The sequence below is a fragment of the Pelophylax lessonae genome (assembly GCF_965119305.1).
Source record: "Pelophylax lessonae genome assembly, chromosome: 4".
In the NCBI taxonomy this organism is placed as follows: Eukaryota; Metazoa; Chordata; class Amphibia; order Anura; family Ranidae; genus Pelophylax; species Pelophylax lessonae.
Window position 1 is genome coordinate 269,120,433 of NC_138771.1, and position 13,772 is coordinate 269,134,204.

The window sequence follows — 13,772 nt, forward strand, 5'->3', positions numbered from 1 at the left end:
TTTATAAAAAATAGATTCATCTTTGGAGTTGAGCTTTAACTACTTGTAGCCCAGGCCTTTTCTTACACTTTTTGTTCACAAGTTAAAATCAGTATTTTTTTTTACCTAGAAAATAGCTTATAACCCTCGAACATTCTATATATATTTTTTTAGCAGACACTCTAGGGAATAAAATGCCTGTTGCAATTGTTTTGTCACACTGTATTTGTGCTGGCCAGGAGTTCCTCCACTCCAAACTCGCTCATCCATGTCTTTATGGACCTTGCTTTGTGCACTGGTGCGCAGTCATGTTTGAACAGGAAGGGGCCAACCCCAAACTTAAGATTATCTGGATCAACTGTGGGTATAGGATGGTGTATATGGGATTTTATGGTTTTTGGGTTTTTTTTTGGAGATTTTTTAAGTACCATAGTTTGTCGTCCTTCCATGAGCATGAAGGCCTAGCTTACAGTCTGTACTAAAACTTGCTCATCCATGTCTTTATGCACAGTCATGTTGGAGCAGGAAGGGACCATCCCCAAAGTTGGGAGCATGAAATTGTCCAAAATGTCTTGGTATGCTGATACCTTAGGAGTTTGCTTCACTGGAACTAAGGGACCAAGCCCAACCCCTGAAAAACAACCCCCATACCATAATCCTCGTTCCACCCAAACAATTTGGACAAGTGCACAAATGTTTGGTATGTGTGACAACCATCTCCCATATTCTTCATATGTCTGGGCTGTGGAGTAGAGTGGCAAGATGGAAGCCTTTTTCTTACCCAAAATAAAAATCTAAGCCTGACTAAATTTTGCAAAAATTTCTGAACTCTCCCAAAAGCATGTGGGGAAATGTGTTCTGGTCTGATGAAACCAAGGTTGAACTTTTTGGTCATAATTCCAAAAGATATGTTTTGCGCAAAAAAAAACTGCACATCACCAAAAGAACACCATACCTGAAGTGAAGCATGGTGGTGGCAGCATCTTGCTTTGGCACTGTTTTTCTTCTGGAACAGGGGCCTTAGTCAACGTAGAGGGAATTATGAACAGTTCCAAATACCAGTCAATATTGGCACAAAACCTTCAGGCTTCTGCTAGAAAGCTGAAAATGAAGCGGCACTGCACCTTTCAGCATGACAACAACCCAAAGCATACATCCAAATCAACAAAGGAATAGCTTCTTCAGAAGAAGATTCAAGTTTTGGAATGGCCCAGCCAGAGCCCAGACCTGAATCTGATTGGCTATGCACAGGGGATGCCCTCACAATCTGACAGATCTGGCGTGTTTTTGCAAACAAGAATGTGTAAATATTACCAAGTCAAGATGTGCCATGCTGATACTCCTACCCAAAAAGACAGTGCTGTATAAAAAATCAAAAGGTGCTTCAACAAATTATTAGTTTAAGGGTGTGCACACTTATGCAACCATATTTTATTATTTTTTTTCTTCCCTCTGCCTACGTTTTTTGTTCAGACTTTTTTTATATCGTGCGTGTGTGTGTGTGTGTGACTTAAAGTATAGAGATGACAAGTTCTACATTTTAATTTTGTTTTAGGCCCCGTTCACATACAAGCGACGCTACTTCGCACCGCGACCTCCAAGGTCGCGGTGCGAGCAGTGCGCCGCGACCTCGGAGTGGTCGCCACGGACTTCATAACATTGAAGTCTATGGCGGTCGCCTCCAGGTCGCCCCAAAGAAGCTCCAGACCCTTTTTCTAAGTCGGAGCAACTTGTGTCGCTCCTATTAGAACGGGTCCGCAGCTTCCCTATGGAAGGCGACCTGTGAGGCGACCAGGTCGCCTTAGTGTGAACGGGGGCTTAGGCTTCTCCTGGGTCTATACCAGTAGCCAAAGAGAGTTGACATATTTCACCCACGACAGCCTTAGGCTGGCCATACACTATACAATTTTCTTGTTTAACTTTCCTTTAGATTTACCAAAACCATGTAATATAGGGTCAAACCTAAACACTTTCAATTTGTATGCAATCAGGCAGGCCCTTGCACTACATAGAAAAGGTAAATCTAAAGGAAATTGAATAAGAAAATTGTATAGTGTATGGCCAGCCTTACTCTAAAAGACATCCTTATGTAATTTGGAGCCCACTTTAAAGCTGAATTACCTTTGAGACACTATGGAAAGAACTATTAAACTCAATTTCTGGAAAACTAAACACAAAATTGAACAAAATATGCTTAAATTTGCATGTCTGTGTTCTTACCTGCTGAAATATTGGAAATACTGTTCAGTTATTGTGATCTGCATTCCTGTCTGTAGCAGATAGCCTCCAGCAATACGGTTTTGGTCCCTATCCTGCTGAATGGAAGGTGATGATTATGGTAATGCTTATGCCCCATTCACATAGGGCCGTGTGCTATTGGGTTCCTGACAATTAGCTGGAGGAAGCGACCCCATATAATAGCAGTCGGATGCTGACAAGTCCCGCATGTAATCGCTCAGAGCAATAACCTGCGAGTGATCGGATCGCACACAGCCTCATTTGCAGGTTTGAGTGGGGCTGGTGTTGAATGGGATTTATCTGCCTGGAGTTTAAAGTGGTTCTAAAGGCAGAAGATTTTATACCGTACTGCATTATCTGCAATAAGATAAAAAAAACCTTCTGCAAGCAGCTCCTCCCCCAGCCTACCACCAAAAGAAAACTGGGGGAAAAAAAGGACATCCATTTTATTTGGGTACAGTGACGCGCAACTGTCAAAGTAACGCAGTGCTGTATCAGAAAAAAAAAATGGCCTGGTCACGAGGGGGGGGGGGGGGGTAAATCTTCCAGAGGTCATGTGGTAAAAGTGGTGTCATTTGCACATGTAGCTTTAAGGAGATTGTGACACAGGCAAAGCAATGTTTTGTGTTCGGAAGATATTCGCAAGCATAATGACCATAAATGATGCCAGAAAATGGAATGTTTCCTGCTGCTGCCCACTGACAGTCCCGTTTGCATTGTTTTGCTTGCTCATAGGGAAACTTGCACAGGAGTCTTTCAGAGAAAAATGGTAAAGGAGGTGCTATGTAGAAGCTTTGTGATTTCTCAGCTCTACTAGTAAATGTTCCACCTGCTGTATAAAAATGTCAAGGTGACAAAAGGCTGGTATGTGCTGCTTTGTGAGGAATCTAGTAATTCTGAATATTTGTGCTGTATGGGGGGAATGTGCTGTTTGCAGTTTCATGGTTATAAATATCTTAAACAAAACAAAAAAAGGTGGAGAAGTTGAGTTTCCAGGCCTGATAGGCTTAAGTGTCGGTTCACACTATGGCGATCCGACTTCGGGGGCGACCTGTGAAGTCGCGTGCACCGCGACTTGCACGGATTTCACATAATGGAAGTCAATGCAAGTCGCTCTGATGTCGCCCTGAAGTAGTACAGGAACTATTTTCTAAGTCGGAGCGACTTGAGTCGCTCCTATTAGAACAGTTCCTGTAGCACAGAATGGACCGTGACTTGTCAGGCTGACCAGTCGCTGTAGTGTGAACCGGGACTTAGGCCTCGTGCACACTGGACATTTTTACAGCTGCTGTGGGCTTCAAGCATTTTTTTTCTGCAGCCAGTAAACTCCCCAGCATGGTATCTGTGTCCATGCACTCACAGGCTATCAGCAGTTTTTGGCAGGGGCCTTTTCTGGCTGGGAAAACCCCCCAGAACTAGTGGGTTTGAAGAGGAATTTTTCAGCTGTAAAAATGTTCTAACTTACTAAACGCAAAATGCAGCTATTCGGCGTTTAGGAGCGGTTTTGAGCCATAAGCTTTTGTGGGGGTATTGGTGTTCCTATAAAATGCTAAAGCTTGCATTTTTTTATGCAGCATTCTACAGCTAAAGCTACCGGCATTTTGTTAAATGTCCAGTGTGCATGAGACCTAATGGCATGTTCCTGCGTTGGTTTAGGAGATGGGTGTCAGCAGGTTCCCCTTAATCTCATGCAGAAGCAGTAGGTTTCACATCTGTACAGAATCCTTTCTGAAATGAGTGGGGCTGAGGAGTTGATCACAGCCTCAGACTATATATGGGCCTTGGGTAAGTGCTTGTGTTATATTTATATCTCTGGCCTGCAGGAGTAGATGTGGAGTCAGAACAAATGTTGTTTTGGAAGCAGTCCAGCTCTGAAAGCAGAATTTTGCATTTCTCTTTTGTACAGTGTAACACTGAATCACAGAGCTAAAGATACAGGTTTACATGTTTTCTAACACAAGCATGATTTTTCAGTAAATTTTTAGTTTGCCTGCAGTTCACTTGGAGGAAGTTAAATATCAATTTCAGAAGATAAAACCGATCATCCTTAAAACAGAACTAACCCCTGTTTTAGTTCCTCCATGTTCAAATTGTAAAGCTTAACAAAAAAGGAGCAAAAAGTGTGAAATTATTCAAAATCTTGTAAGTGTCGGTTCACACTGATCCGACACGACTTCGGGCGACTAATGCCGTCGCCCGTGCACCGCGACTTCGCCGCGGCTTGCAACGACTTCACATAAGGGAAGTCAATGCAAGTCGCTCCGACTTTGCAAAAAAAAGGTGCAGGAACCTTTTTCTAAGTCGGAGCGACTTGAGTCGCTCCTATTAGAACGGGAACTATTGTACAGCATGGACCGCAACTTGTCAGGTGATTAAGTCGCCTGACAAGTCGGAACAGTGTGAACTTGCAGTAAGAAGGCTCTCCTGCTCCTGAATGCACCCACAGAAGGCTCCAGGGAGGCGGATGACACTGATACTTAGGTCCATTTTAAAAGTTGATTATATACAATATTTAGAATTTTCGAATGTTTGGGTATTCACTCCCTCACTGCATGTTTCATAAGGCCACCACCATACATCTGTCTAGTGTATATTTTGGCAAAAAATGTAAATGACCGAATTGGGTACATGTTTCCTAATAGATTTCATTTTGTTTTTCTTTTAGGAAGTTGAAAAAGAAAGGGATCCTTTGTCGTACCTCAGTAAGGAAGAAACCAAAGAGAAGATCCAGCTTTATAATGCAGCAGTTACTGACAAATTAAAGATGACACTGGTAACACTAAAATCTTTTATATTTTTTAGTGTATTTTAAATGGGTGCATGTTTGAAGTTGTTGTCTTACAGGTCACAGGAGATCTCACTCTGCCTGTCATTAGTCATGGAGACAACTGCCTGCCAGTGGCTAGTTTTACTTTCCAAGTATTGTCGTCCAGCATGCCAATTCAAGAGCTCTTGTGGAACTGTGGAGGGGGGAGGAGGGAGAGCTTGCTGTCATGTAATCTTAATGTCAAAGATTACCATACTGAAGGAATAAGCGGTGTATGTCCATAAATGTGCGCTGCTCCATGCCCTAAGGTGCAGAATGCACTGTAATATAGGCTCCTATTGCAGTAAAGTATCTTGGGCTTATTTTGTTCTTGGTAACAAATTGACAAAAAGTCATTTTCTCATTGCCGCTACCTTCAGGTGACTGGACACTGGCATACAAAGTTATCATGACAGCACAACACCTCGGACCCCGACTTCCGTTCCTTCACTGCGCCTAGGGAGGACCATACCTGGACCCCACTAGGAGGCAGATGCGGGTCCAGCCTGTAATATTGCTTCACACATTTATTTCTTCATGCTAGTCATGTAATGGAACGTGATAAGCTAGCTGCAAGGTTTGGCCCTGTCTCCTTGTGAAGTATGCACACTGGGAAGGTGAACCACTAGATAGGCTTACTGCAGTGTGTCAGGCCTATGTCAGGGAGCCCAGAATGCTGCCACCCCCCCCCCCCCCAGTACCTTAGGGGTTAACTGTGGGGCATCAGTGCTGCCTCTTCCTTTGGCTGCAGCCAGCCCATGACAGGAGATACAGACCTCCCTGCCCCAGTTTGCTTTGACACCGCAGGAGTTACAGCCACTTCCCCTGTCCGCAGTTGGCATTTGGTCACGAAGATATCTTTCTGCTTTATAGTACATAAAAACTAATAGTGCAGCACTGTAACATTAAATAAGGTAAAAGCATATACAATTAGGTGGTGTCGTGACAAATTCTCATATAATAAATGCAATAATTTGATGTAAGGTATTGTGGTGATTCAACTAAAAACACCACAAAAAAATATATAAACTCCTTTTGTACTAGAATACCCTTTCCTTTCATGTGAAAACACTTAGAAGTCCAACCTCCATATAATGGTGTTCAATACACCTCTTCATATATGACCAGAACTCTTTCTGCAGATGCTATTCCAACCATAAGGTAAACAAACTAATTGTCTTCTATTTGCACCACCAAAGATTAATATTCTCCTCTCTCCCTCTCCAAAGTATCCGTTCACATTGGTAGAACAAAAGAACAGGGAAGACCCAAGAAATAGAGATGGCATAATCCCATTTTTGTTTTACTCAGAGTAAAAACAAATTGTACTCGCATTGTGTAGTAGTAAAGTTCAGCCAAAATAGGAAGCTTCCTCCCTTTGGTGCAGTCTTTGGAACAGAAACCTGCGTTCCAACTAGTGGAAATTACATAGCTGAAGTGGCATAGGAAGGTCCTACCAAACGTGTTTTGTCAACCATACAGACGTCCTCAGGAGCTGCAATGACAGCCGTATGATTGATTGACGAGACATTGGATATAATCTGTGATATACACGGTCTGCTGCTTCTGTTGGTTTATTCTTGGTGTTCCCTTGGTTGACTTCTTGGCTCCAAGCACCTTACCACACATCAACCGTCAAAGTATTGCTTTTCTTGGCTGGATAGCATTGTTGAATATCTAATAGAACTTTTTTTTTTTTTTGCAGAATTCCAATGGCATATATACAGGTTTTATAAAAGTACAGATGGAACTAAGACGACCAATCACTGTACGGGCACGAACACATGTACAGAGCCATGCCAATGGAAATAATACTGCCTTTTACTTGCCCAAAGGCAGTATAAACATTCTACATATCAGCAGTACCAACACTGTTCGGGAAGTCATTGAGGCCTTGTTGAAAAAGTTCATGGTTGCTGACAATCCTGCCAAGTTTGCACTTTATAAACGCTGTCAGAAAGAAGATCAAGGTACTATTCGATGTTAATATTTGCATAGAACAGAAGTACTTTAAGTGAACTTGACTGTAAACCTTAATGTGTCTAAAACCATTATTGTCTTTAGTGTTAGGTTTAGGGTTGGAATGCTTGATAGGTGTTTTAGCTATGGAAAATCACCCTCAATATTTGTCTTCGTGATCATTTTCACCAAGAAAGTAAATGATGGGAAATCCACAATTTTAGCTGCCACAAGGACAGGGGGTGAAGGTAAAACCTGTTCTAGTGATCACTGTCTTAGAATAGATATCCCCTCAGCAGAGCTTTCCTCTGCTGTGTCTCCAAGGCAGAAAGTGATAAGAAATATCGCCACTGGGAAATACAGTGGTTTTTAAACCCCTACTTTGGCTTCAGACACACTGTAGAGCTCTGCTTAAAGGCAGTTGCTTGAATTCCAGTGCACCTACTGCCCTTTCTGCTTTCTTGTATAAAGTGGAACTAAACCCTCAAATCCTTTTCAGTCATGGAGGCTGCCATCTTGCTGGCCATACACTAAACAAAAAATCGGCCAAAATTCGGTCATTTGGACAGTCTTCCTTTTCTGGCCAGTTAATGGGCACAAATTGGTAATCGGTTGTGACATTTTTGAGCCGAAAAACCAAAAGACAAGTTTGGAAATTCTCTGCCGATCGAACGATAAATTGAAAGGTTAATGTGTTTCTCGTCCGAACTGTTTGCACTAGGTATATGTGAAAAAACAAACAAAGAACTGATTCATTTATGTCCATTGAACTAATTATCGGTCATTACATGATGGCACGATCGTTTGTTCTCACGGCCGAGTGTTCGTTTTTTGAAACAATTTTTCATATAGTGTATGGCCAGCATTAGCCTCTGTTTGATCTGCAACTGCCATGGTGCTGCACCTGTGATCAGGTAATACAAATGCACTGAACTTCAAAAGAGCCAACTTCCCTAAACTGCGCTCTTTGCTATAAGATAATAAATGGAACAGAATCCTAGGAACGAAGAACACAGAAATGAGTATCAGAAATAGACTTGGAAAAACTTAACATAAATAAGTCACCACGATCAAATGGCTTACACCCAAGGGTCCTTGGGGAACTCAGGTGATAGCTAGACCATTGTTCCTAATTTTTATGGACAGTTTACTAACTGGAATGGTACCAGCTGATTGGAGAACAGCCAACGTGGTACCAATATTTAAAAAAAGTATCCCTGGAAACTGCAGGCCAGTTAGCCCAACATCAGTAGTCAGCAAGCTATAGGAGGGGATAAGGGACTATATCAAAGATTTTAGTAATGAAAACCATATTAGAAGTAATCAGCATGGATTTGTGAAGAAAAGGGTATTCACTCTAGAGATAAAACAATAATTCTCCCGGTCTACCAGACTGGTCTAGCTGCATCTGAGTATGCTGTCCAATTCTGGCCGTCGGTCCTCAAGAAGTATGTTCTGGAACTGGGGAGAGCCAGAGAAGGGCAATAAAGGGGCACAGGGGTGTCAAGCTGGCAGCCCCCCAGCTGTTGCAAAGCTACAAGTCCCATCATGCTTCTGCCTGTGTGAATCATGCTTGTAACTGTCACCCTTGCAATGCCCCCATGGGACTTGTAGTTCTGCAACAGCTGGAGAGCTGCCAGTTTGACACCTGTGGAGGGTTTCCACTATGGGAAAAGACTAAAAGCATTGCACTCCTTTTCTCTGGAGAAGAGATGTTTGAGAGGGGATATGGTAGCGATGTGCAAATACTTCAATGGTGACCTTGGCACAGGGAAATAACTTTTCAGTCAAAGGGTTCATGATGATGCTTCTGGTACTTTTACAAGGTAATAACTGGACTTGCAAAGGTATCCTCATGGTATTGTAAACCACATGCTGGGATATATATCCCTGGAATAGGAATGCACTAAGATCATCTTTATTGGGAGACCACTGCCTGAGTCAAGATACAAGAGGGTTGTAGGCAATCTGCTCATTGAAATCTATTCAGTCTGAAATAAAGTTATACTTAGACTGATCCTAGAATATCCCTCATGTTTAATTGCATTTTTATTGTTTGGCGTGTTACATTATGCCCTCATGCAGATCTTTGAGATTGTTATTACAATTCTGTATGTTTTACTGACATTGTGAAACTGCATTCAGGTTTTCCAGGTAGATTCATTTTTACTTTCATGGTTTCTTTCAAACCAATGCAGGAAGTTTTACCTGCATGAAAAATATGTGCACTAATAAATCGCTAAGCAAAACAACTTGAGGGGCAAGAAGAAACCTGACAGAGTACCCACACCTAGGAAAGTCTTGTTGATAAATGTTCATAAGCATATGGGACCTGTACATACTGGCACTTTCACAGTTAATATTTGTCTTTGTTCCCTCCACAGTTTACATGTGCAGGTTATCTGACAGAGAGCACCCCCTCTATCTTCGTCTGGTTGCTGGGCCGAATCTTGAAACTCTTAGTTTTGTGCTACGGGAGCATGAAACTGGAGATGTCATGGTAAGAAATGATTATGGTTTTACTTGTAACCACTGTTTTGTTTTATACAGAAGACCAGGGGTAAAAAGAGCCGATCTCTAACTACTTTTTTTCTATGTGTTAGTTTTTTATAAAAAAAAAAGCCTTCACATCTGTGCCCTTACCCCAGAAAATTGTTAGGCATTCATCAATTACTGAGGCATCAACTGCTGAAATATGTGGCTGACATATAGGCAGAGTTCTGCTGCCTAATCACAATTCCCTAATGAACATGTTGGTGGATTAGGTCTTGTTCACATTTTCTAGATCTGCACTTAATACAGATTTCTAAGGCCTCATTCATGGGTGTATATAAGTATATCCCTGTGGAGGGCCGTGTGTACCCCCACTAGGATGCAAAGGTGTTCCAATGCATCCCCGTGCAGGCAGTCTCATAGCTGTCAATTAGGGCGCTGCGGCTGCATGAACATAGTTACTGTTCCTAATGTGACATCCATTCAAGTGCACGGCTATAAATGGATGTCTAATTGAGAGCATTCGTGCATTCACTGTGTCCTAATTGGCCGCAATTGTATTGCCTGCATTGGGATGCATGTAACAAATATGCATTCCTGTGGGGGTAAACCCAACCCTCCACGGGGGTATGCCCATGTACACTTGAGGCCTTAGAAATCTGTATTAAGCGTAGATCTAGAAAATGTTACAGAATCACTGTGTAACCGTAGACCAGGGTCAGGCAACCTTAAAGAGGTGGAGATCTACCTGAACAATATGGGAGAAGTCCTAGATAACCAGGCACAGTGTCACCTGTGTGGCCCAGTCTTGACTCCTCACATCTGATTTAAACCTCTAATTGCCTTACTACCATGACTCAATCACTTCATTGCACGACAATCGTGGCTTTAAATCGGGTAATGAGGAGGCACCATATTTCCTCACCACCTGTCAAACACACTCCAGTCACTTTTCAGAGGAGCAGGATTTATACCCCCTATTTCTTTTGGTGGGTGCCAACCGCCTGCCAATCGCAACCTATTCAGAGAGAGATGGCCACGCTGCAAGTGCCCCAGCACTGTATGCTTTTGCAGGGTCCAAGGGGTTAAAGCAGGTGGTGAGAATGCAACACTGCGTGCTTTAACCCCTTGTTTGCTGTACTGCCAAAGGTTGCAAGGCTCTTGCACAGCAGTCTTATTCACTTGACTGGCTTGTGCTTGGCTGGCACTACACCCACCAACCATGACAGGGCATGTAGAACTCCTGCTGTGACATGGGTACAACCCTGGCTACTGCCTCCTAAAGGGGGCGGAGAATGGTAAAAACACATCTCAACTGTGGAGTTTTACCTTCCGCCACACTGTAAATGTAAATAAATGCCTACTGTTTTGAGCCCCCTATAAGAATTCCTTCACACTGGTGTGCTGTGGTTTACCTGCAGCGCAATGCATCTACGACTTTCCTGGGTTACCTGCGCTGTGCCATAGACTTCTGTTATATCCTGCAGGTGTGGTGCACTTTCTGAAGGCGCACCAAAACACCTGCATTCAGAAAGTGCACCAAATCCGCAGGATATAATAGAACACTCTGGTTAAGCGCAGCAAACCCGCAGGAAAGCTTCAGGTATACTGCACTGCACCCGCGGTATGGGTAAACAGCAGCACATCAGTGTGAAAGCAGCCCTATACTATTATGTCCAGTGTATTGCTTCACACTGACCTGAAGTTCTCCTCTTTCCTGCTGTTGGCACCACTGGAGACTGCTAGCTGGGATAAGAAGTGGAATACAGTTTGTATCAGTCTACATGGGACAGGAGCCATCACTACAGAGGAGGCAGCGGCTTATGTGGCTCTTTCTCCCTACTACAGCTCCAACTTTACAAGTAGTCCCTCTGCATTGCACTCTGATGCTCTGGGGAGGTGGGTCAGCAAGCCCAGGCCGTGATCTGCTGATAATCAAGATCTATGGGTTGCTGACCCCCCCCACCGTTTAGACTATGCATTGTATTTTTAGATCTATGGCAATGGTTGGAGGGTTTGACATCTGCGATAAAATTTTTCCCAGACACGTTTCATTGTACAGCCTGTATTGGTGTAAAATGTTGTTAAAATTGTACCAATCTGTAACAAAAGCCACGATGACGTCACTCCAGCACATGCGCTTGGAAGTCGCCAGTCACAGCACACTGCTCTGAAAAAACGGCACGGATGGCTGTTCCCTCAGAGCGCATGCGCCAGTGACAGTAAATATTTCCTAAATAGTGCATGTTTAGGAGATCTTTATACTAGCTATAGGTAAGCCTTAATATAGGCTTACCTATAGGTAAAACTTAAATATGAAAGTTTACTTCCTCTTTAATATTAGCTGTTGGCTCCTATCATGAAAGGTGAATATTTTTTAGCACACTAATGGCGCTTTTCCACTGCATGGAACCGAACGGTTCGGCTCGCTTTTGTGCTTTTCCACTGCTGGTACCGCATGGTATAGTGTAGGAACGGTACGGTACGGCGGCGCTTTTCCACTGCATGGAACCGAACGGTACGGCTCTCAAAAACGGTACCTACTCGATTGTGGTTCTAACAGGTACCATATCCCACAATCCTTTGCATGCAGTCACTACTAGCCACTGATTGGTCAGAGAATCCCACCCACCCTGTTGTTATCCCACCCACTTAACTTTAGTACTACTTTAGTGGAAAAGCAAACCGTACCATACCGTACCGAACCGTTCCAACACCGTACCATGCGGTACCAGCAGTGGAAAAGCAAACCGGGCCAAGCAGGGCCGAGTAGAGCCGAGCCGGTACTTGCAGTGGAAAAGTGCCATATAGGGGTTTTGTTGTTAGCATTTCAGCGAGTAACATTCTAAGCCATAGTTGATTGTATGTTTTGAATTGTCTTTCAGTGGGATGCCTTCACAGTACCAGAATTGCAGAACTTCTTGCGCATCTTAGACAAGGAGGAAGCGGAGCAATTGCAGACCTTAAAGCGGCGCTATTCATCCTACAAGGAGAAGTTAGAGGAAGCTCTGAGTGGAGTGCACAAACCTGGCTAAAACAAAGGCAGAGGGAACTTATGTTACCGCACGACGGAGCATTGCAGCTCTGTCCAACAGAGACTTACTTGGCAGGGTATATATTCCTGAAAAGATGTCTAACTGAAGTGTCATAAACTGGCCCCAAACCTAGTCTGTGTGGACAAGGATAATGACTTTTACTGAGACTTTTATAGAGGTTACCTCTGCACAGGTGGTATTTGCTGCAGACAATCCACAAAACAAAAAACATTCATAAATGTGTTTCTTTTTTCATGTAAATTATAAAAGCTTTAATCTATTATAAGATTGTGTTTTAAACATGTCAAGAGCTGTTATTTATGTGAAGAAAATATTTCTATGGTGATTGCTTACTGGGGCAACTGTTTTAGAGTTTGGCCAATTCAGGCAGGCACTCGACACCTGAAGATTCAGAAGAATTAATGAAGGTTGTTGGAGAATCCAGCTTCGAGACTTAATAGCAAGTGATGAAACAGGAGGTGGAGATGAGGGAACAGACGGACTTTCTGAGAAAGTTTTAGGAAGTTTTGATTCAGCGGAAGTAGTGATGGACTAGAAGGATGCTGCCCACCGATGCGGGGGTAGAGGAGGAACTATGCAGTCAGCACAACATGTTACAATTAAGTTTGTGTCTTGTTGTGTAGATATACATATATATTAAGCTGCTAGAAAGGAAGATAATATATATATACAGATTAAAGCGGTCTGCCATGGGAAGTCAACTGTTCACGTTCAGCTGCTTTACAAAGTTTATTTCATGACGTTGGAGAGATTTCACCAAAACTGTTGGTTAGTTGTATGTAGTAAGAAAGGTAGAGGGATGTTTTAGGTTTTCAGTTAAGATATTTTTTTGATGGCAATCTTATTTTTATTATAGGTTAGCCACCATGTATGAGGGATAGCTCTAGATGTGTGGAATGGTTTCCATTCCTACGGAATTGTGGAGGATGCTGGTAGATGGGATTTAAAGTTTTTTTTACTAACCAGTACATGGGCATGGATGCAGAGAATGAAAGTGATAAGCAAAGGATTGTATAGTGTGTTCGTGTTTTGCAGCAATGAAACACTTGGTATGATATTATTGCATGAAAATGCACGTGGTAAGAAAACCAAAGAACAAGCAAGGTGGTGTTACCCTTTTTTTGTTTTATTATTTTAAATTGTGTTTTTATGCTTTAGTAGTTTTAACTTGTTTATAAGAAAGCTCTTGACACAGTGGCGATTTTCTGTTTACTTTTTTCACAGCAGGTTGATGTGGTGCG

At 42.7% G+C, this 13,772-nt stretch overlaps 1 protein-coding gene across 3 annotated transcripts in view; it reads left to right on the forward strand.

The window, feature by feature from the left end:
* RASSF3 (Ras association domain family member 3) overlaps window positions 1-13,525 on the forward strand; it is a 295,912-nt gene extending 282,387 nt beyond the window's left edge. Inside the window, exons 3-6 of one of the 3 annotated variants that reach the window (XM_082254455.1) lie at window positions 4,883-4,990; window positions 6,729-6,993; window positions 9,367-9,482; window positions 12,361-13,525. In XM_082254455.1, the coding sequence (XP_082110581.1) occupies window positions 4,883-4,990; window positions 6,729-6,993; window positions 9,367-9,482; window positions 12,361-12,510 (639 nt within the window). In that variant the 3' untranslated portion in view covers window positions 12,511-13,525. The remainder of the gene's footprint in view (window positions 1-4,882; window positions 4,991-6,728; window positions 6,994-9,366; window positions 9,483-12,360) is intronic. The other 2 variants (XM_082254456.1, XM_082254457.1) reach the window with 2 other exon arrangements.
* The last annotated feature ends 247 nt before the right edge of the window (window positions 13,526-13,772 follow it).